This window comes from Myxocyprinus asiaticus, chromosome 2, assembly GCF_019703515.2.
Source record: "Myxocyprinus asiaticus isolate MX2 ecotype Aquarium Trade chromosome 2, UBuf_Myxa_2, whole genome shotgun sequence".
NCBI classification, from domain to species: Eukaryota; Metazoa; Chordata; class Actinopteri; order Cypriniformes; family Catostomidae; genus Myxocyprinus; species Myxocyprinus asiaticus.
In genome coordinates this window covers 42379664-42402232 of record NC_059345.1, presented here as the reverse complement: position 1 = coordinate 42402232, position 22569 = coordinate 42379664, and the positions used below count along the sequence as shown (strand labels likewise).

Sequence of the window (22569 nt, the reverse complement as noted above, 5' to 3'; positions counted from 1 at the left end):
CCACCCACTAAAAAGTGTATCCAATCAGATCACAGCATACATTTTAAAATAACTCGAGCTGCTGTCAGCTGTCAGCCAGCACCTCCCCTCTCACTCCACCTCACACACCATCAACTACAACCTGTCTGTATTTTGTCAGTGGTATGGCTGGAATGAGATCCAAGCCTGGCATTGCTGAATACTTCAGCCAGCAGCTGGCCTGCCTCACCTTTGACACCACTAGTAAAAGGAGCACTACTGAAAAATATAACACTTGACCTCATAATGTTTCTCTTAACTCCAGGTTGCTCCGGGGGGATTGTCCCTGTAATAAGTGCACTGTAAGATGCTTTGGATAAAAGCATCTGCCAAATGCGTAAATGTCCAAATCAACTTCATTCAATGGACAGTCAGCAGACACATCTATAAGTTAAAAAACATTTATATCCAGCACAAGATAATGGCATGCATAGTCTCCTGCATTGACAGGCCTTTCAGTAACTAAATAACAATGACAGAAAGAACCAAATTAAAAGATAATCAGATAATATCAGATATTATAAAAAATTAAGATAATATCTTGTGTTTGATATCAGCTTTAAGAATGTAGTCTGAAAAACATTTGCTTGATGTGATTTTCCAGTTGAGGGACAAAAAAAAAAAAAAAAGAAAAAAAAGGCAATAAAAAGAAAACAGAATTGTTCATGTGTGAACAAACAGCAGAATAAGCTCACATGAAACAGTGACAAGAATTGTAAGGAGTGGGTCTGATCATTTATTTTCTGATTAGCTGGTAATAAATGGGTCTACGATAATCTTGCAGCAGTAATGAAGGTATATTTGAACTTAAAACAGCCATAAATCCTTTGAACTTCATTTAAAACAGGCCATGAATATCTGTCACTCGCAGTAGTTATGGGATAAGAAACCATCAGCTAGAAGTGTCTTAATTGGGCTTTCTACTTGTTTTTTCTATATGTTCCTAGCAACCCTTAGGAAAAATTCTTACTGGCTGCGAAACACCTTCTTACTGCCAATGGTCCACATCATCAGTTGGTGTGACCTGGAGCTCCAACTTCTTTGAGGCCGACAGCTAAGTTTGTTTACCTTGTTCAATCAGTCAAGATCAGTCAACATGAACACACCGGTGAGCAGAGTTATTTGCTAGAGGGTGCAAATTTACTTATATATGTGCGATTGTTCGCATAGAGACTTTTTACAAGACCATGTTATGCGCTTAAAAAAAAAGAAAAGAAAAAAAAAAGACAGTCAGCAGAAACAATCCATACGACTCCACTGGATAAATTAATGTCTTCTAAAGCAAAACGATCACTTTTCCTGCAAAGAGATCAATATTTAAGTACTTTTTTTACTATAAATCATCGCTTCCGGTCAGCAGCAGTACGCGTGTGACATAATCGCGTTGGCATGTGTACGCGAGAACAGATGCAAGTGCGTCACACCCGGAAGAGCAGCGCTGTTTACAACTGAGTAGGAGGAACACTGTACAGCAGCTTTGTTGGTTTTAGTTTAGATCTGTTTTTGTATCTGTATGTTTTTCACAATGGGGCATCTGTGTGCTCATCCTGGATGTCTCAACCAAGAGAAAAATATGAGATTACATCCATAACATGCCAACAAGAATACGTCACACAAGGCCATGTGAGCTCCGCCCTCTTGTGAATGCGCATAGTGCTGCTGACCGGAAGCAATGATTTATAGTTAAAAAGTACTTAAATATTGATCTTTTTCGCAGCAAAGGTGATTGTTTCACTTTAGAAGACATTAATTTAACCAGTTGAGTCATATGGATGATGTTTATGCTGACTGTCTGTTCTTTTTGGAGATTCATACGGACCCTACTGAGCTGAGATATTTTTTATTTTTCTTCAAATGTGTTCAGCAGAAGAAAGAAAGTCATACACACCTGTGATGGCATGAGGGTGAGTAAATGAGAGAACTTTCATTTTTGGGTGAACTATCCCTTTAAACACTCTTTTATACACCCTTATTTGCAGTAGTATCAGTGTCATCATAAATTACAATAACAGAGCGTAATCGGCATTTACAGTTGTAGTCAGAAGTTTACATACACCTTAAGCTGAAGTCATTAAAACTCATTTTTTAACCACTCCACAGATTTAATATTAGCAAACTATAGTTTTGTGCATGACATGAGTAATTTTTCCAACAATCGTTTACAAGCAGATTGTTTCACTTTTAATTGACTATATAATAATTATATTTTATATAATTTTATATATATAAAAACAGAAGTTTACATACACTAAGTTATCTGTGCCTTTAAGCAGCTTGGAAAATTCTAGAAAATGATGTCAAACCTTTAGACAATTAGCTTCTGATAGGAGGTGTACTGAATTGGAGATGTACCTTTGGATGTATTTTAAGGCCTACCTTCAAACTCAGTGCCTCTTTGCTTGATATCATGGGAAAATAAAAAAAAAATCAGCCAAGACCTCAGGAAAAAAAAATTGTGTACCTCCACAAGTCTGGTTCATCCTTGGGAGCAATTTCCAAATGCCTGTAGGTATCATGTTCATCTGTACAAACAATAGTACACAAGTATAAAAACCATGGGACCACGCAGCCATCATACCACTCAGGAAGGAGCATTCTGTCTCCTAGAGATGAATGTAGTTTGGTGCGAAAAGTGCAAATCAATCCCAGAAAAACAGCAAAGGACCTTGTGAAGATGCTGGAGGAAACAGATAGACAAGTATCTATATCCACAGTAAAACGAGTCCTATATCGAAATAACCCGAAAGGCTGCTCAGCAAGGAAGAAGCCACTGCTCCAAAAACACCATAAAAAAGCCAGACTACAGTTTGCAAGTGCACATGTAAACAAAGATCTTACTTTTTGGAGAAATTTCCTCTGGTCTAATGAAACAAAAATCAAACTGTTTGGCCATAATGACCATTGTTATGTTTGGAGGAAAAAGAGTGAGGCTTACAAGCCACAGGACACCATCCCAACCGTGACGCATGGGGGTGGCAGCATCATGTTGTGGGGGTGATTTGCTGCAGGAGGGACTGGTGCACTTCACAAAATAAATGGCATCATGAGGAAGGAAAATTATGTGGATATATTGAAGCAACATCTCAAGACATCAGCCAGGAAGTTAAAGCTCGGTCGCAAATGGGTCTTCCAATGGACAATGACCCCAAGCATACCTCCAAAGTTGTGGCAAAATGGCTCAATGACAACAAAGACAAGGTATTGGAGTGGCCATCACAAAGCCCTGACCTCAATCTGATAGAACATTTGTGGCCAGAACTGAAAAAGCATGTGCGAGCAAGGAGGCCTACAAACCTGACTCAGTTACACCAGTTCTGTCTGGAGGAATGGGCCAAAATTTCAGCAACATATTGTGAGAAGCTTGTGGAAGGCTTCCCAAAACATTTTGACTCAAGTTAAACAATTTAAAGGCAATGCTACCAAATACTAACAAATTGTATGTAAACTTCTGACCCACTGGGAATGTGATGAAAGAAATAAAAACTGAAATAAATCATTCTCTCTATTATTATTCTGACATTTCACATTTAAAATAAAAAAAAAAAATTATCCCCTTTTCTCCCAATTTGGAACGCCCAATTCCCACTACTTAGTAGGTCCTCGTGGTGGCGCGGTTACTCACCTCAATCTGGGTGGCAGAGGACAAGTCTCAGTTGCCTCCGCTTCTGAGACCTTCAATCCGAGCATCTTATCACGTGGCTCATTGTGCATGACACCGCGGAGACTCCCCATGTGGAGGCTCGTGCTACTCCACGCACAACTTACCACGTGTCCCACTGAGAGCGAGAACCACTAATTGCGACCATGAGAAGGTTACCCCATGTGACTCTACCCTCTCTAACAACCAGGCCAATTTGGTTGCTTAGGAGACCTGGCTTGAGTCACTCAGCACACCCTGGATTCAAACTCGTGACTCACGGGGTGGTAGTCAGCGTCAATACTCGATGAGCTACCCAGGCCCCCTGACATTTCAGATTCTAAAAATAGTGATCCTAACTGACATAAGACAGGGAATGTTTTCTACGATTAAATGTCAGGAATTGTAAGAAACTGAGTTGAAATGTATTTGGCTAAGGTGTATGTAAACTTCTGACTTCAACTGTATTATGGCCGCGTATAGCATGTAAGCGTATTAGCTCCATGAATTTAGAATGTAAACAAGACAAATTAAACATTATCTACTGCATATATACTACTTTAAATCATCATCATCAAGTGTTTACTAAAGCACATTTTACAGATCTAGTGTGAATTCTACTCAAGGAATGAGGCATAAAGTCATTAATAACACATTTTAATGTCACATTATTTAAGGTTTTACTGAGCGTCCACTTAAGTGTACTCCTAAATGCCTCCCACAGCGGTGTTGCGGGTGTCTGAATGCTCGCAAACAGTATAGCATTGCTCGGCTGTTTAGAACTTCTTTTTACCCCTGAACGAAAGAACGAAGAAAAACTTCTCCAGAAGTATATCGGGGGCCTTTAATTACCCTTTTTTGCAGTTGCCATAAATTGTCCAGCGGGTTGACAAATGGATTTTTAAAAGTTCAAATAATTCCATTAATATGCAAGAACGACAAGAACTAGATAAATAGTTTTAAATAGAGAAGAGCATTGCAGGACCCTACTTTCACTCCCTGAAATATTACATTTTGAAAAAGGGGAGGATTTTACATGTAGAAACTTACTCGATTAACCTTCTGTAGACTAGTCGTCGGTAGGGCTGCCAGGGTCTTGTAGTCCAGTTTTAGTGGTCCAGTGCTCAAGTTCTGAAAATAGAGGGTTGTATTGAAAGAGAACACTGAAAGATCTTTCTATGCATTTAATTCCCTCAACACATATTTAGGTAAATGCAGCCACTTCACTTTTTTAAACATTTAAAATTTTTGAGATTCACTTTCAACAATTTTCTGACTTTAATTTCACATTTCATTAGGTTTTGATCCCCAGAAATTCTTAAGAAAGATTGCGTGCCCTCTTGCTCAGAGATTCAGATATTATTCAGTTTGTGTGATGGTTAGTTCCATGTTCTGCTCCTGAAGCCCTTTTGTGGGGTGTAAAGTCAGGGAGGTCATAAGGCCTCACCTCAGTTTCCTCCTCCAGCAAGCGAGTTGCCTCCTCGCGCTCCAAGCGCATGCGCTCCTTTACCAAGATAGGGAATAAGGATGGTCGGTCGGGTGAGGGTGGGGGGTGGGGGATTCAGGTTCATCACACACACAAGCACAAGCTCATGTTTTGCCCACACAAAGATGGACACACGCATACACACACGCATCCCAATGGTACCCATTGCAACAATGGGGGTAATGGGTTAGGTGATGTGGAGACATAGATGAACCACGTAATGAGGGGAGCATGAAGACACATATTTAAAGGAGATGGTGAATGGAATTGAACAGAAACAAGATGTGGTGTGTGGAATAAGCAGCACCCAAGACCATTCAGAAGGGTTTGGGGAAAGGAGGGGCAAAAGATAAGAGACAGAGAAGACAGATCCGCATATATTAGCAAGTTTTAGGGGAGGATTGAGACTTCAGGAATTTGGAGATGGTCATCATTTTCATAGTAATTTATGTATTATATAATAATCCTTTGTATTATAAAAAAAAAAAAAAAAAAAAAAAAAAAAAAAAAAAGGCATTTGGGAGGAAATAACACACCACTTTTTCCATCTCTTCCCGTTCCCACTGTGACGTCTCCCTCACCATCTCCACCTCCTATAGAGAAAGCCAGAGAGACAGATGTTATTTTCTTTCCATTCAACTTTCCAGTTTCTGCGCTGTTTCATGCAGGAAGAAAAGCTCACCTTCTGCATGATGTCAATCTCTTCAGGACTCATATCTCTGTCTACTGATGAGATGCTTTCCATACTGTTCTTACGAACAATACCTGCAGCAAATGGGTTTGCAATAATACCAGGAGATGCCTGAAAACACAATTAAATCAACCAATAAATCAATAATTATTTACATACATATAATTATAGACTCATCTGGCTGAATTTAATGGATCTCAGAGCAGATCTCGTCACCTCCTGTATAAATAGGTGCTTACCTCCATGCCAGCAGCGTTTCTTGGGTCAAAGCCATCACACACAAGTATCATCAGGGAATCACCAGCAGCACGCAAGACCCTCACTGCTTCAGTGTGTGTCATTCCCAGCAGACTGTTGTTGCCCACCTCAAGAATACGCATGCCTACCCGCAGACGTCCATCTCGAGCAGCTGCACCACTGGAGCTCACCTACAGGTAATACAAATATATGAGAAACAGATCAAGGACTTGCCAATAAGAAAAAGCAGCTTAATACGATTTCATATCTAAAATTAGACAAAAAAAGAACTAAAGCTAAAAGCAAAGCTGCTTACAACCTGACGGTAATGGTTTAAAGAAATTGTCAGGGAGGTTCCCAGACCCAAATGTTTAAAGACAACTCGATTTTGGCCGAGGGCGTCACAATTGCGGGCTGTTTTGCTGAGATCTCACTCTCTTCAGTAGGATATATGACATACTAGCCGATTAAGAATGCTGTTGGGGTGACAAACATAACAACTCACCTCAACTCTCTCTCTCTATTCCGTACCATGTGAGCATAATCAACTGTAATTTAGGATGCGATTAATCTACTCAGCAGGAAGTTCCGACAGTCAAGTTATTAACAAACTCTGGCTGGCAGATGCGAATGTCTACTTTGTCTACCTCCACCTGGCCGGTGATTATGTAATTGAAGAATGAAAATCAACACCTAGTTTGGCCCCGGCTTTAGGCGAGATTCGTCATTGTTAATATAATTTCAAAATACAACAAATATTTGTTTTTCTGATCACCGTCTTTCTAATAATATTAAAAAATTTAAATCTTTCTTTAATGCTAATATTCAGCTGCTTAACATCGTACTTAACACATTGTGAATTCTTGCTAAAATGCAGTGTCATTATGTTAACGTTGTGCTCATGATAGAGGCAGTTGTAGCGGTTATCATTAATGAAATTAATTTGTCTCATCGCAACACCTGACATACCACCCAGTCATACAACAAATTATATACAAAACATATAAAAATCCAATATGACCATTCAGACCGAGACACATTAACAAAAATCTGATTTTTTTCAATCCCAGCTGGTGGCGCCCTAGCCGACAGCCCTAATTCGCCTATACCTTGAAACAGCCCTGCATATGCCTGACCAAAGTATCTTGTATGGTTACCTTGGAAATAAATATGCCTTCATCTGTGGGGTCAAAGGGGTTGCCTGCATGGCCTTTAGCTCCTCCCCTGATGCTGATACCCAGCTTTTCTCCAGGCTGCTTGTAAATGACAATCTCCTATACAGTGACACAGAGGATGTTTGAATTAGAGGCTATGTTGATAGCTCTGGTCTCATGAGGAGACTAGAATTTTTAAATTGTAATTTTTTTTTAAAATCTAACAAGGGTTATAAATCTAAAGTCTCATTATCACTGCTGAACACTGCTCACATTCCTCAGTCTATTTATCCCCCCAAAAAAACAAAAAACAAAACAAAACAAACATGTGTATACCTGCATGCCAGGGGGCGAGGGATCTCTGCGCACAAGCATGCAGATCTCTTGCTTGTTGGAGAGTAAGGCTCGAACAGCTTCCTGGTGGGTGGCATGTCGCAGGTCAATGGAATTCACCTCTAAGATGCGATCGCCAACACGCAACCCACTCTGAGAGGACAAACCATTAGGGATGACCTACACACAAATATAAAACGGTCAAAAATTTGACAGAGTTCACTGGACATAAATCATGCCATTCATTTTTTACTTTGGCCTGCATCATGTCAGACGCTTCTGTAAACGTACTTTTGAGATGAACACACCAGGCTCATTAACTCCAAAAGGGTGGCTGGCATGGTCGCTACCCCCTACAATGCTCAAACCCAGGGGACCACCTGCTTTGATCAACGTCACTTCCTGTCCGGGCCAAAACAGATAATCAAATAGTTAAAATTGGATGAAACTATGATGGCTGTATTGTGAAAGCTCTAATTAAAGAAAAACACATGCTATGATCAACAATGACAATTTTTTTTTTTTAACCTAATTACATTTGGTAAGCTGGGTTAAGCTAGAGTATCCAGAACATAATGGAAAAGATACAAGCATGAACTGAGGGTTCAGCTACTTGTGATGCTAACTTGTCTTCAAGTCCTACAACTTTTCATAAAAAAAATTTTTTTCCAAGGGATCATCATTAAAATACCACCATATAAGAGCGACTTTGGACATTACTAATCAAAGGCCGAAACACATTCCTAACACATTACAACCACTATACAATTTTCATACCGTGCACCATTTTCGCTGTTGAGCGAGGCAAAATGTCAAACAAAGCTATTCAGTACAACAAATGACTGAAAATGGCATTTATCAAATTTAAAAGCAGTATATCAGTTGCTTTACACTCTACAGAAATAATTAAAGTCACACTCTGTTGTTACATGTAACCATAAGTGCTAGATAAACACATTTGGTCCTGCTCTCACCTCAATGGGGTATTCATCTTCCATGGGGCAGCTGAGATGGTTTCCGAGGAGCTCGTCTCCTCCCTCTTCTTGATCAGGGGAGTCAGAAGGCTCTGGAGGAGGGGGGGAATGAGGCCGTGTTCGAGGGGAGCCGCCCCCTGCACTGGCCTGGTCCCGCTCAACTACCAGGGTGATGGTGGGGGAGGTGCCAGTAAGAAGCGCTACTGCCTGGTCATGCCTGGCCTCTGTCATGTCTACACCATTGATCTGGAGTGACAGCCAAACACCAGAGTAAAGGGATGGTCAAAGAGAGCCAGTGTGCCCAGAACAGGCAGAGAGAGCCACTTATGCTGAGCATGTGACGACACATCATACTGGCTCATTAAGTGCTGTAGATCAGTGGCGTTCCAGAGGTGACATCAAGGGAGCATTCAAGTGCCTAGGTGTTGGTTAAAAAACTGTGACTCTGAAATCGTCATTTAGGACTGATTTGGAACATCTGAAGCCAATGCAAATACAAAGCCCTCTCATGCATTTAGAATTAAATTAATGCTGCTTAACCTGCATATTTAATTTTAAAACCTGAGTTTTGGGTGAAAATCACGCATAAAGCCAAAATTCTCATCTGTGCCACATCTGACTGGGTAAGTACAACAAAAAAAGAAAAGAGGTTGTGCAGGAGGAGGATTGAGGGTGCTTTAAGCAGCAAGATCACTTAAAAGTTTGTTAGAGCAGATAGGAAAGAGCTATAATAACCCACAGCTAAACTAACAATCTAATACAGCTAATGATATATCTAACCAAACCAAAATAAATTTCCCAAAATAGCTTACCTTAGGTATTATGATCAGAGGACCTTTCTAAGCAAGCCAAGTCCTAGACTTGACTTACCACTATTGTGATTCACTGATTGACTGATTCACCATATAGGTCAAGAACTAATATGGTGAATCAATCAGAACAGTGGTATTTAATGTTTAGTACCTCAATTTGAGCCTGTACATTTTGGCCTTTAATTATGTTTGGTACATCTGGTAAAAAAGTGTCTTGTCTTGATGTGGTCAAGCATGATATGCTATCACTGGAATTGAGGCTTAAAGCCATTTTGTTTGTCATTAAAAAACAGAAGAGTAGCAGAACATGTGGATATCTCTCTGCAAAGCAAACATAATGTGGCCTGAGCATCTAAGCCTGCCCTACTTCCTGCATGGAAGACTTTTCCTAATTTCTGGTTCCTGTATTAGCAATAAGAAGTTCCACCATGGTGACAAACAGAGGTCAGCACTGACCATTCAGTACCGGCGCTTATCATTGGGAGAACGAGCGACAGCTGTTATGGTAACACATGCAGTTACCATGACAGCAGGCCCATAAAACAAGCCAAAAACCTCCCATCACCATACCCAACACCAAGCAGGCAAGTCATGTTAGTGAAATCCCATGCAATGACAGAGGGAGAACAAAAGCAAAATCTCGAAATAGAGAGGGCTCAAAGGAGACAAAACAGTTAAGATTACAACTCAGACAATGCAGAGTAGTAATACAAACTAAGTTTTCAGGAAAGGAGTGCACAATTACACAATTACGAATTTCATCCATATACATCTTGTTGTTTTGCTTAGTGTGAAACAAAGTTTATGGCATACAGCACACAGTGAAACAGCAGAACATTTTTGTTGCACTCCAAACTGCTGAATGCTGACTGACTGGGGCATAATAACAATTTTTATAATAATAATTATGGGATATAAACAATTCAGAGGCTGACAGACAATTTATTAGGATTTCTTATAGTGATAGATCAATATATAACAGCCAGGCCAATTAACAGTAAAATTTTTGGCCATTTTAAAATTATTGGCATTTGCTAATAACTTGACCGATTAACAATGTAGTGGCAAATGTCAATTCTACCAACTGCCTTATTAATGGATAGTGTACTTTTTTTGGTGAACCTGGTGTAAAATAAATATTGCAATTCTAAGAGAGAGAGAGAGAGAGAGAGAGAGAGAGAAAGAGACTCACTGATATGACCCTGTCTCCCACATGTAGGATGTTGTCTCTGTGAGCAGCTCCTCCTTCAGCAATGCGAGATATGAAGATTCTCTAAGTATAAAGCAGTAGAGCAGAGTCAAGTCAAGAGTGCAAATTTTTATTTCTGTATTTAAGACAATAAAAAAAATTTGCATACACAATTAGTACAATACAGTCACATATAGAGCCATATTAAAGCTGGTTGGTGAATACAAGTTGGCCTGAACATAGAGCTCAATGCCCTTGTCTAGCTGGTAAAGTTGCCACTGCATTCAGGGGTGTGTAGGCTGGTGCAACATGCTGCAATGCCATGACCCGCTAACAGAGAAAATATCCTTATGACCTTAACCTAAAATTATCAGCTTTGTTTTTAAAGGCCATCAAATCTAGACAGGCCCCATTTACAGTAGCCATCACTCCAACACCTTATCCTTGAGTAATCATGCTAAATTGCTAATTTGGTACTAGAAAATCACTTGCCATTATATCACAGTTGAAATTTGGTTTGTTAAATGAAGCTTAACATTGCCTTTGTGGTTGTTTTTGAGTTGCCACAGTATGCAATAGACTGGCATGCCTTAAGGACAATATTAAGTCACAAATGGCAAAAAAGAAACAGCTTTCTCTAGAAACTCAGTCAATAATTGTTTTCAGGAATGAAGGCTATACAGTGCTTGAAATTGCCAAACAACTGAAGATTGCATACAAAGGTGTACACTACAGTCTTCAAAGACAAAGGACAACTGGCTCTAACAAGGACAGAAAAAGAAACACAGACATTGGAAAACAGATAATTGGAAAAGAGTGTTATGGATCTTAACCCCATTGAGCTTTTGTGGACAACAGATAATTGGAAAAGAGTGTTTTGTATCTTAACCCCATCAGCTAGAATGTAAGGTGTGTGAGAAGTGCCCGACAAGACAGTCGCATCTTTGGCAAGTGCTACAGGAAGCGTGGGGTGAAATGTCACCTGAGTGTCTGGACAAACTGACAGCTAGAATGCCAAGGATCTGCAAATCTGTCATTGCTGCACGTGGAGGATTTTTTGAAGAGAACTCTTTGAAGTAGTTTAAGAAGTTCTGAACATTTTTTTTTTTTTTTTTTAAATTGTAATAGTAATTGTTCACATTATTAATGTCCTGACTATACATTGTGATCAGTTGAATGCCACTTTGGCTGCTAGTGTGTGTATCTATGTATGTATACACACACACACACACACACACACACACACAGTTGAAGTCAGAAGTTTACATACACTTAGGTTGAAGTCATTAAAGCTAATTTTTTAACCACTCCACAGATTTCATATTAGCAAACTATAGTTTTGGCAAGACATCTACTTTGTGCATGACAAGTAATTTTTCCAACAATTATTTACAGACAGATTGTTTCACTTTTAATTGACTATAAATCACAACTCCAGTGGGTCAGAAGTTTACATCCACTAAGTTAATTGTGCCTCCGCAGCCATCATACCGCTCAGGAAGGAGATGCATTCTGTCTCCTAGAGATGAACGTAGTTTGGTGTGAAAAGTGCAAATCAACCCCAGAACAACAGCAAAGGACCTTGTGAAGATGCTGGAGGAAACAGGTAGACAAGTATCTATATCCACAGTAAAATTAGTTCTATATTGACATAACCTGAAAGGCTGCTCAGCATGGAAGAAGCCACTGCTCCAAAACTGCCTTAAAAAAGCCAGACTACAGTTTGCAAGTGCACATGTGGACAAAGATCTTACTCATCTTTACAAGGTCCTTTGCTGTTGTTCTGGGATTGATTTGCACTTTTTGCACCAAACTACGTTCATCTCTAGGAGACAGAATGCATCTCCTCCTTGAGCGGTATGATGGCTGCGTGTTCCCATGGTGTTTATGCTTAAGTACTATTGTTTGTACAGATGAACGTGGTTGGAAATTGCTCCCAAGGATGAACCAGTCTTGTGGAGGTCCACACATTTTTTTAGCTGAGTTCTTTTTACCCCCTTTTCTTCCAATTTGGAATGCCCAATTCTGACTACTTATTAGGTCCTCATGGTGCGGTTACTCACCTCAATCCGGGTGGCAGAGGACAAGTCTCAGTTGCCTCCGCTTCTGAGACAGTCAATCCGCACATCTTATCACGTGGTTTGTTGTGCACGAAACTGCGGAGACTCTGCATGTGGAGGCTCATGCTACTCTCCGTGATCCACGCACAACTTACCACGCGCCCCATTGAGAGCAAGAACCCCTAATCGCGACCACAAGGAGGTTACCTCAAGTGACTCTACCCTCCCTAGCAACTGGGCCAATCTGGTTACTTAGGAGACCTGGCTGGAGTCACTCAGCACACCCTGGATTTGACCGCGCGACTCCAGGGGTGGTAGTCAGCGTCAATACTCGCTGAGCTACCCAGGCCCCCTTGGCTGATTTCTTTTGATTTTCCCATGATGTCAAGCAAAGAGGCACTGAGTTTGAAGGTTGGCCTTAAAATACATCCACAGGTACACCTCCAATTGACTCTTATTAGCTAATTAGCCTATTAGAAGCTAATTGGCTAATTGCCTAAATGCTTGACATCATTTTCTGGCATTTTCCAAGCTGCTGAAAGGCACAGTTAACAATGTATGTAAACTTCTGACCCACTGGAATAGTGATATAGTCAATTAAAAGTGAAACAATCTGTCTATAAACAATTGCTGGAAAAATTACTTGTGTCATGTACAAAGTAGAGCCCGATTCACAGATTACCAATATGGTGGCCGATATATTAAATTTTTGAGCTGGAATGAAAACAGACCTTTTCTATGTGGATTTTTCACCGATTTTGCACCGATATGACTATGCAAAGGTACTCAGAAGGCTGCTTTCTTAAATATTTTTATCAAAGAATATTTGACATTATTATTATACATTGTCAACAAATTCTAGAAATGAACACTGAGAAAATAAAGAAGAAATAAAAATACAATAAATAGCTTAATAAACATCAGTACTGTATGTTTAGTACAAGTCAATTGCTGACCATTAAAATAAATAAATACAAATAAAACATAGCGAAATAAACATCAGTAATATTGTTTAGTATCAGTCAAATGCTGACTATATTAATACTGAGTCAAGAGATAAACAGCGGCAGCGGTGTTACACCGTATTCTGCTATACATGTTCAGGGGAAACTTTCAAATGTGGAAAACCAGACTTTTAAATATTACATTTTGTAAATGCAACGATTGGAATTGTTCGGTTGAAGGGGGTACCAAACTGTGAATCCTGAACAAAACAGTTTTGTGAATACATGTTTACTCATTAGCTTCCACTCAGCTGACAACAATGAAAGTAGCTACGTGATTAGCTAGTTAGCTATAAGCTTGTTGTCATGGAAAGTAAAAGACGAACGTTGTTTATTTTACTTTCCAGCATTGTGACTCACCAACTAGGTAACAACATAGCGTGAAATCAACACTCAGACACAATCCACCACCGCACCGTTGTCTGCTGAGCTGCAAAAAGATGCTCTGATGTTTACCTTTCAGTCTGCTACATTACTGACTACACTGACAAGCTATAGCTGGCTAACAGCAAACAGACATGAGTGACATGGTTGTTAGGGACAAGGTTAATGTTATATTAGTTATATTGAAAAGGGAAAATGATGGTCATTATTTATTAAGTTTCCAGTATGTATTTCACAAACTAGTTAACTTACCGAGACACCGCTTAACTGCAGAGCCACCGTCAGTTCAAAGTCAGCTCTATAAACAATGGAGTCGGCGTACGCTCTGCTGGACAAACTACGCTATGACACCAATTCTAAAGCATTGTTTTCTGCATTATATGTTCTGAAGAAAAGTTGTCATATCGGTGCATATCGGTAAAATATACGCCGATACCGATATATTCGTGAAAGGCTAATATCGGCCGACCGATATATCGGTCGGGCACTAGTACAAATTAGATGTCCTAAACGACTTGCCAAAACTATCGTTTGCTAATATGATCTGTGGAATGGCTTTAATGACTTCAACCTAAGTGTATGTAAACTTCTGACTTCAACTGTACATACATACAGTATATTTAAAAAATACATTTTCACACAGAGTCCCAATTCCACACTGTTTAACCCTGTAAAATTAAAAGGAAATTATGTAATTCTTTCAATGCCACTTTATGCTTAAAACCCTTAATATACATTAATTTAGCAGCTATGAGGTACACACTTTCATAAGCAAATATATTTAGGTTTGTAAACGGAACCTTGCATGCCAAAGGCTCAAAGTAGCATATAGACAAGACAGTGAGATGCTGCATTTACAAAGAAAACTACTTAATAAAGCAAACACAAATGCCAAGCAAAAGGACAAAAACAAGACTTACAGTTACTCAGCAAAGAGTGTGTGCATGTGCTAATGTGTGACTGACTTAGTCTCCTTCATGAATGCAGTGTGAGCATGCAGCCTTGTGTGTGTCACAATGATAGAGGGCAGTATGATATGCGACTGCTGTGGAGATCCAAAAATAATTTATCCCCCTGCCTGTCTCTTATCTAGAGCCCTATCAGGTGTCAGACCCTGTAACTCTATTCATTGTTGCCTTGGTGAGAGTACCTTGCAGGATTTTTTTTTCAGAGTGTATGTTTAAAAATGAAAGTATTCTGCCTTCAAAAAAGCAAAACGCAGTAACTACAATCGTTCAAAACGAACGCACTCTCAGGCTAAAAAAGCTAGATGCAGCACAACGAATGGAACAGAATGCAAGTGTCTCGAGATGCGTTTTTAAAATTTGAAGTTCTTTTAACTTGACACAACTTCACTCAACACCGAGACATGGTGCAACGGTTAAACACGCCTGTCTAGAGCATGTAAAAAAATAAATAAAAAAAAACATTCGGTTTCTACAGCCCCTTAAGCCCAAAGTATACTTTTAGCTTTTACGTGTATGCTAGTGTATGTGTGGGTCACAAGGCGTCCAAGATGTTACGAAGAAGTGCATGATGACGATTTAAACTCCGGTGAACAACAGGAGACAAAGGTGGAAACAAAAACAGTGGATGTGCATGTCAATAGTGTGTGTGAGGAGGTTAGGAGATACCTGCATTATTATAATTCAAATTTAAGACTTTAAGACCTTTTTCAAGACCTCAAATAAAATAAATACCGTATCCCCATACCAAAACAAACCAACACAATCTCAAAATAAATCATGTATCACAGACTCTTACTAAAACAAGCAGGGGCACACATTCAACATGGCCTTAACATTGCTTATCAGTAAAACAGGGTAGGCTATATGCAAGTTTAAAATACTCAAGACATGTTTTCCACATAAATATCACACTAAAATTGGTTTATGTACCATTATATAAGTAGATTCAAATTAGAGGTCAACCGATATTGGATTGTGATGATTTGATAATGTGTTGAAATTATAATCTGCCAATAGTTTTTTTTTTTATTGGTAGCCTATTTTAAATGATCTTAGTCTCTTCTTTAGGGCCGTCCCCTGATAGTCGACCAAAGGTTAGTCGATGAGAAGAGTCTTGGTCGACCAAGTTTTGATTGGTCCTTTAGTCGCAGAAAAAACTCCACATAAAAAAGACGAACTATTAGCGCTGGTTGGACGCTAGGTGGTACTATGGGGTAATTTTCGTTAAGCAGGGTTAGGGTTAAGCCTACACAATAAAGCAAGACACCTTGATTTCAAACGTAGAACTTTATGATTCATGAGAACTTTAAATTCAAATGAAACTGGAAAAAAATTAAGTACAATTAAAATGTGTGTTGTTCAACTTTGAAAGATGGTTTTACAACAGTTGTCTGGCAAAGAACCTACTTCATCTGTGCATTCTCTACCCATCGGGTATTTCATTGTCCGTGAAAATACATAATGTGTGTGAATAAATTCGTTTTGTTCCCTCCTTCACGCAATATCCAATTACATCGGCAACCCTCGGGCTGAGGGATCGGTGAATTTGCTTTAGTGATTTTGCATTGAAAATTATATTTATTTAAAAAATGAAAAACTTAAATCAAATACATTTCTAAATTCAAATTGCACTCCAAATGAAATAAAAAAGCAATTAAAATAACGAAGTGTTATATATATATATATATATATATATATATATCACACACACACACACACACACACACACACACACACACACCTTTCCATTTACCGTCAGGCAAGAATCCGTCTAAACATGCAGGCGGTAAATTACACAAATGAAGACATAAAAACAATTATACATGTAAAAATAATAATTATAATGATGATAATACTCACTGAAATATAAATCATGGTTCGAGGTGAACGTGTTTTTGTATTATTTTTTGTTTTATTCACAGATGTATAGGCTGCAGAGTTGTGGTCACAATGAACTGCTCTGTGGAAATAAAGTGAACTGAACTCAAAGCACCTCGTAAGCTGTGATGACTGAGGTCATTTGCAGCACTCATAAATGATACTGTTCTTGCAAAAAAAAAAAAAAAAAAAATCAGAAGACAGAAACAAAGAAAGAGTGAGAACCTTTTACATATGCATGTTCCACAAGACTGCATGCCTCCGTATCAGCACGTCATACATGCGCAATAGATGGCTTTTCAGTCATCTGTTCTTAATAATATAATAAACTGTGTTTCTTCAAGCGCGTGTCTGTGTCTCTACAGACAAATTATTTATAATATTAATTTGATAATAATAATAGCTTAATAATAATAATAATAATAATTTAATACATTAATGGGAAAACAAGCCAAATATCGTCTTGACCGCCACAGGCATCAGCTATTGGCGATCACTCTGACCATCGTCGATCCCCGAGATCATCGTCTGTCGGCACAACCCTAATGTGCATTTCTCTCTATAAATTAGCAAAATGTTCAGACAGTCTCCTTGCTGGTTTTTCCAACACATTCAGAATCATTACCGCTTTTGTGTCGCTGCGGCTCGCTTCGTGTGCTCTTGTAAAATGTATATTTTAAAGGCTCATTATTACGGTTTAGTATTTCTCTGTAATGTACAACAGTGTTAGCAATGTTACTTATAAATAACATTCTTTCTCAGCCCTGGAACTCAAACCATTTTCTGATGCCCCCCAAAAAATATATTAAAGAAATTAAATTAATATCATAAACGTGAGACAACTAGTCGACTAATGGCTTAAATGAACTCCTACTAGTCGACTAGGAAAATCTTTGGTCGGGGGCAGCCCTAGTTTTCTTCCTGTGATGTGGAGGTATTAATTGGTATTAATCATTTTAACTTTAAAATACACCAGGGATTGCAATTTTGAAATGCTTGCGCTTCACTGCTTCCAACTGCTCATTCAAACAAATGTGTGATATAAAATGTGCACTCCTACAATAATCTACATTTTGTAATATCAGGGCTCCAGATTAAAAAAAATACTTCGGAGCCACTTGCTCCTAAACTGAAACATTGAGCCAAATGGCTGTTTTTAGTAGCAAAATCACAGATTTTCTCGATTTAGACTGCTGTTCATAAACAAGATAGAAAGCCAAAGAAAAGGAAGTCAGCTGATAACCCATTAATCGGAGGTTTAATAAACAGCATATATAGTTGAGAAGATAAGTTTGCATTCCCTTTTGTCTCACACCCCTTTCATAATTTTAAAAATAGAGATAAAATATTTTTTTTATTTAGTACTGCTCTTCAGAATCTACATTACAGATATTTACATATAGTATGCATATTGTCTTGTTTGCACCTTGTGTAATAGTTGTTTACAAGTCCCTCAATTGTCCCAAGTGTCAAAAGCTTGATTATGTGTATATATATATATATATATATATATATATATATATATATATATATATATATATATATATATATATATATACACACACACACATACATATATACACACATACATATATACACACATACACACACACACACACACACACAATTTTTAATTGTTTTAAAATATTGCCTTAATCTTTCTTTACTTTTACCGGATGGCCTAGATACAGAGACTACAAAAGTGCAAATTGAATGAAATCCCAGATGCAGTTTATTGTGCTACTCCAATCTCAACCAATAATTACCAGAAGAAAAAAAGTGGTACACAATACGGGACTTTTAATTATAAAGAAGCCCGCAATACACGTGGGACTCTTATTTTTCTCTTATTTGTGCTCCCAGTTGTGAGCTCACTGCTGGCTGATGTGAAGTGAATCTGATTCAAACTGCTAACCTGAGCCCCTCAGTTCTTTTCGGGTGATTCATGAAAAAGATCCGGTTCAAAAGAGTAATTTGTTCACAACTCTCTCACGCTGGGTTTGTTGTTGCGTGCGGTGCAGCAAGCTCATCAGAAACAGAATGGGTGAAAAGCGGCGCAAGACACACTGGCGCTCTAAAGATGTATTCAGTAACTCACAAGATATCTGATGAAACCGCATATGAATGCACACAACCTGACTGTCGCCAATGACGACTAGATTTAAAATTATTGTCACAATCAATTATTTTTGGTCACATTTGTGACCATTTTAGTCACAGTCTGGAGCCTGTATAAACAATTAAAAGTAAACATTGTCATATTTCATCAACAGTTGTCATAAATTTCCAATATGGCTTAGTGATTGTGAACTGCTCTGCAAGAGCTGAAAACGCTCACAAGACCCAGCATGCTTGGAGAAAATACAACAGTGCAACGTTTTCACTTTGAAGGATGCAGCGCATGCATTTATTTAATTAAATCATATTCTTCTGAAGTTTGATAATCACATTAGGTCATATCACGTTACCCTTTTTCTGCTCCCAAATTTAAGACCTCTTTAAATAAAAATTAAGACTTTTGTTGTATCATTTAAGATACACAAGACTTAAGACCTTAAATTTGGGCTAACTGAATTTAAGACATTTAAGACTTTTAAAGGATCCGTGAGAACCCTGTATAAAGACATCTTTATGGGTCTAAACTTCTGAAGAGAAATTAGTCCAGTATCTCAAACCAGTATGAACGCACAATCAGAAGAAGTATACTTTGAAAGACTAGAGCGTTTGACTGGATGTAGACACTAGCGTACACATAAAAACTGAAGTTTATGAAGTATGATTTAGAGTATGACTTGTCCTGTGACGGACGGTTTTGGCTCAACTATGCTCAGATTTAGAGAAATTAGAATGTGAAAACAGCAGTTTCAACAAATTCCACACTAAAACCAAAAAACTGAAGCCATTTTTCTCAGTCTCAGTGTTGGCGTAATTACTGTGTTTTGACCTTGTAGGACAGTATGTACAGAGGGGACAACTTGTCCAGAGTCTCACTGAGCTCTGTAAACAAACACCGAGATAAAATCCTTAAGAAACTGACACCAATGAACACAAAATATACACTATAAAGTAAGTCCCAAGTGTATCTGCAACATCATGCCTTGTAAACAGGAAATCTATAAACAAGAGTGGGGTATTTACCATGTCTCCTACTCGGTATGGTGTTGACCCTTTCCCTCCAGCGATGCTGAACCCTAAACCTTTATCGTTGCGGACCAGACAAGTGGCTAGTTGTTGGCAAGGTCCAGCGCTAGCAGCAGGTGAGCCCGGCTCCAGGAGGAAAGGCAACCCACTGGACCGTCTTTCCCGGGGGAAATAATCATCTTCTGGTCGCAGTGGTGTGGTGGTGATGGCATTCTCCGGTTCCACCATGCGTTCTCGCAGAACAGTCATAACCACAGCTGCCCCTGAGTTACGCAAGGCCTCAACAGCTGTGTGATGCTCTGCTCCATGTAGGTCTACGCCGTTTACCTGAGATGAGAGAAGTAGAATGATGGAGAATTTACAATGGAATGGATGAATGGGTTTGTATGGAGCGAGTACAAACATGCAGCTAAATGGAAATAATAATAACAGAACAAGTGGTTACAGATGCAGAAGAAATGGTCAGACAACTGGACAGATATTTACCTCAAGAAGTTTGTCTCCCACTTTGACCCCAGCACGGGCTGCGGGGCCTTCTTCTGACACTCGAGAGATAAAAATACCCTGACAAAAAGGACGTGCACATCATTACAACCTGCTAAAACTCACATATCAGTCTTCAAACAGACAAAACCAAAGCATCAAGTGAAGTTCACTGTTCATGTGAATGCCCAGAAAATGTACCTCATCATCGCCCTTGTAGGGTGTAGATCCTTTCCCCCCTGCTATGCTAATGCCTAACCCACCAGTCTGCCTCAGGATGTTCAGGGTCAGCTACGGATGAAGCAAAGACATCAGATATTCACAGAGAGGTGCAGAAAGAAGGCCTCACAAAAACGTCATTACTTTTGCTATGAGTGGTTTAGCTCACTAAAGTCATGTATGGCATGTGACAAAGATTTCATGCAGTGCATGCTTGTTTAGAGAGGAGGTAAATATAAGATTGCATTCATGTTCAGACAGATCATGTATATTGTCCCAACCAGCAGCCTCCTTTCCTTGCTAAATGATGCTGCTGCATGTAGTTACATACTATTAAATGAGAGATTTGTGAAAGCATATTATTCATGGATTATTGGAGAATCAACTCATCCTTTCTTAGATCCAAATGAAAGATAACTCAAAAGTCCAGATGCTCAGTTCACAAGACAAGCCCTTGCAATTTGCAAGTTGGACCAGCCTGATTACTTGCTGATGAATTTTTGTAGTACTGTAGTTTGAAATTTATGACACATTTGGCTGATTAAGTTAAACACCTCAAAATAACAGGATTAAGAAAAAAGGGCATGTAGTTGAACACATTGTATTTCAGTCTTTATATGTACAGATATTATGTAGTATAAGCTATAGAAAATGTATGCAGTGAGATCTTATTAAGCTTACTCCGTGTAAGCAGACAACCTGTAAGATCATAACCTTAAACAACAGCTTAAAAAAAGCTAATTAATCATTGTAAAATTGTGCATGTAAAGGCACACGATGATTAGAAATTGGCAGCTCTGAGCAATAGTAGACGATTCCACTGAGAGATCAAATGAGAAGTGTTTTCTCTGGAGTTACTGCACATAAAAATGTGGAACATCTAGCTATAACAACATGGTAGATTCAAGAAACAAAGTCAAAAATTCAAGCTGCTTTAACATTATGATGAGCGAAAACCATATGGAAAGTTACGCTCAATCACAGCTCTCTAAACTGGTTGAAGGCAGAAAAGCAGGAGTTTCCCCAAGTTCAAATAAACCCTCAACCAATCCTGAAAGTCAGAAGTCTGAAAGAATCAAGGAGAGGAGGCCACCTCTGTTGGGACAGGACACTAAGGATCTGTTTAAGTAAAACAGGATATACAGTATAAACTGTAGTATACATGTTCACATATTAACACACCCTCTGTTTCAAAACTTGCATTGACTCAAGTTTTATTAACAGCAAAAAGGTCATATCAAGTGATTCCACATCTAGTTCAAGTCCAGTGTTCTTTGAGCATTGTATTATAACAGGCCTAAAACAGGGTTGAGGTAAAGCCAATTCAATGATTTGTGATTCCCTGTTTTTTTGGACAATGGGATCATGAGATGAATGAAACACAAAAACCAAATATATTACAACCATATATATTATACATTTGTATTGTCTGACTATGTGAGGGCATACATGTCACAAAACTGTGACATATCCAACAGTCACAAAATACAAGGTGAGGAGTGGTCAAATAAAATGGTCATGGGATGGACTAGATGTGATTGATTCTACCACAGCAAGCCATGCAAAGTGGATATGATCAGAGAGCTAATGAGGAAATAATACAAAATGGAAGTTAAAGAAGAGAGAATGATGTACTGAGCCAATGGATTTCAACTGCAATCCATTGTCGATTTGGAGATGTACAACCATGTGTGTGACAAGCTGAAATAAATGTTCAACTTTAGGTATTATTTTTTATATTGTTTATTATTAAATATATTATCATTCTGTCTAGTGTTATGGCTGATGGTCACTAATCAAGTCAATGTCTTACAGTGGCACTGGGTATGGTATCATTTTGGACACTTAAGCACAAGTACATTTGTGGATCTTACTATGCATTCATTAAAATCCATATATTA

The 22569-nt window shown here is 38.7% G+C and overlaps 1 protein-coding gene across 2 annotated transcripts in view; it reads right to left on the bottom strand.

The window, feature by feature from the left end:
• LOC127451577 (protein scribble homolog) overlaps positions 1–22569 on the bottom strand; it is a 128348-nt gene that overhangs the window by 26942 nt on the left and 78837 nt on the right. The window contains exons 17-29 of one of the 2 annotated variants that reach the window (XM_051716343.1): positions 20651–20740; positions 20453–20530; positions 19964–20293; positions 10535–10615; positions 8531–8776; positions 7848–7958; positions 7560–7736; positions 7227–7343; positions 6072–6260; positions 5824–5943; positions 5678–5734; positions 5103–5159; positions 4706–4786 (exon numbers count right to left, since the gene is read on the bottom strand). In XM_051716343.1, coding sequence (XP_051572303.1) covers positions 4706–4786; positions 5103–5159; positions 5678–5734; positions 5824–5943; positions 6072–6260; positions 7227–7343; positions 7560–7736; positions 7848–7958; positions 8531–8776; positions 10535–10615; positions 19964–20293; positions 20453–20530; positions 20651–20740 — 1734 coding nt within the window. The remainder of the gene's footprint in view (positions 1–4705; positions 4787–5102; positions 5160–5677; positions 5735–5823; positions 5944–6071; positions 6261–7226; positions 7344–7559; positions 7737–7847; positions 7959–8530; positions 8777–10534; positions 10616–19963; positions 20294–20452; positions 20531–20650; positions 20741–22569) is intronic. The other variant, XM_051716353.1, reaches the window with a different exon arrangement.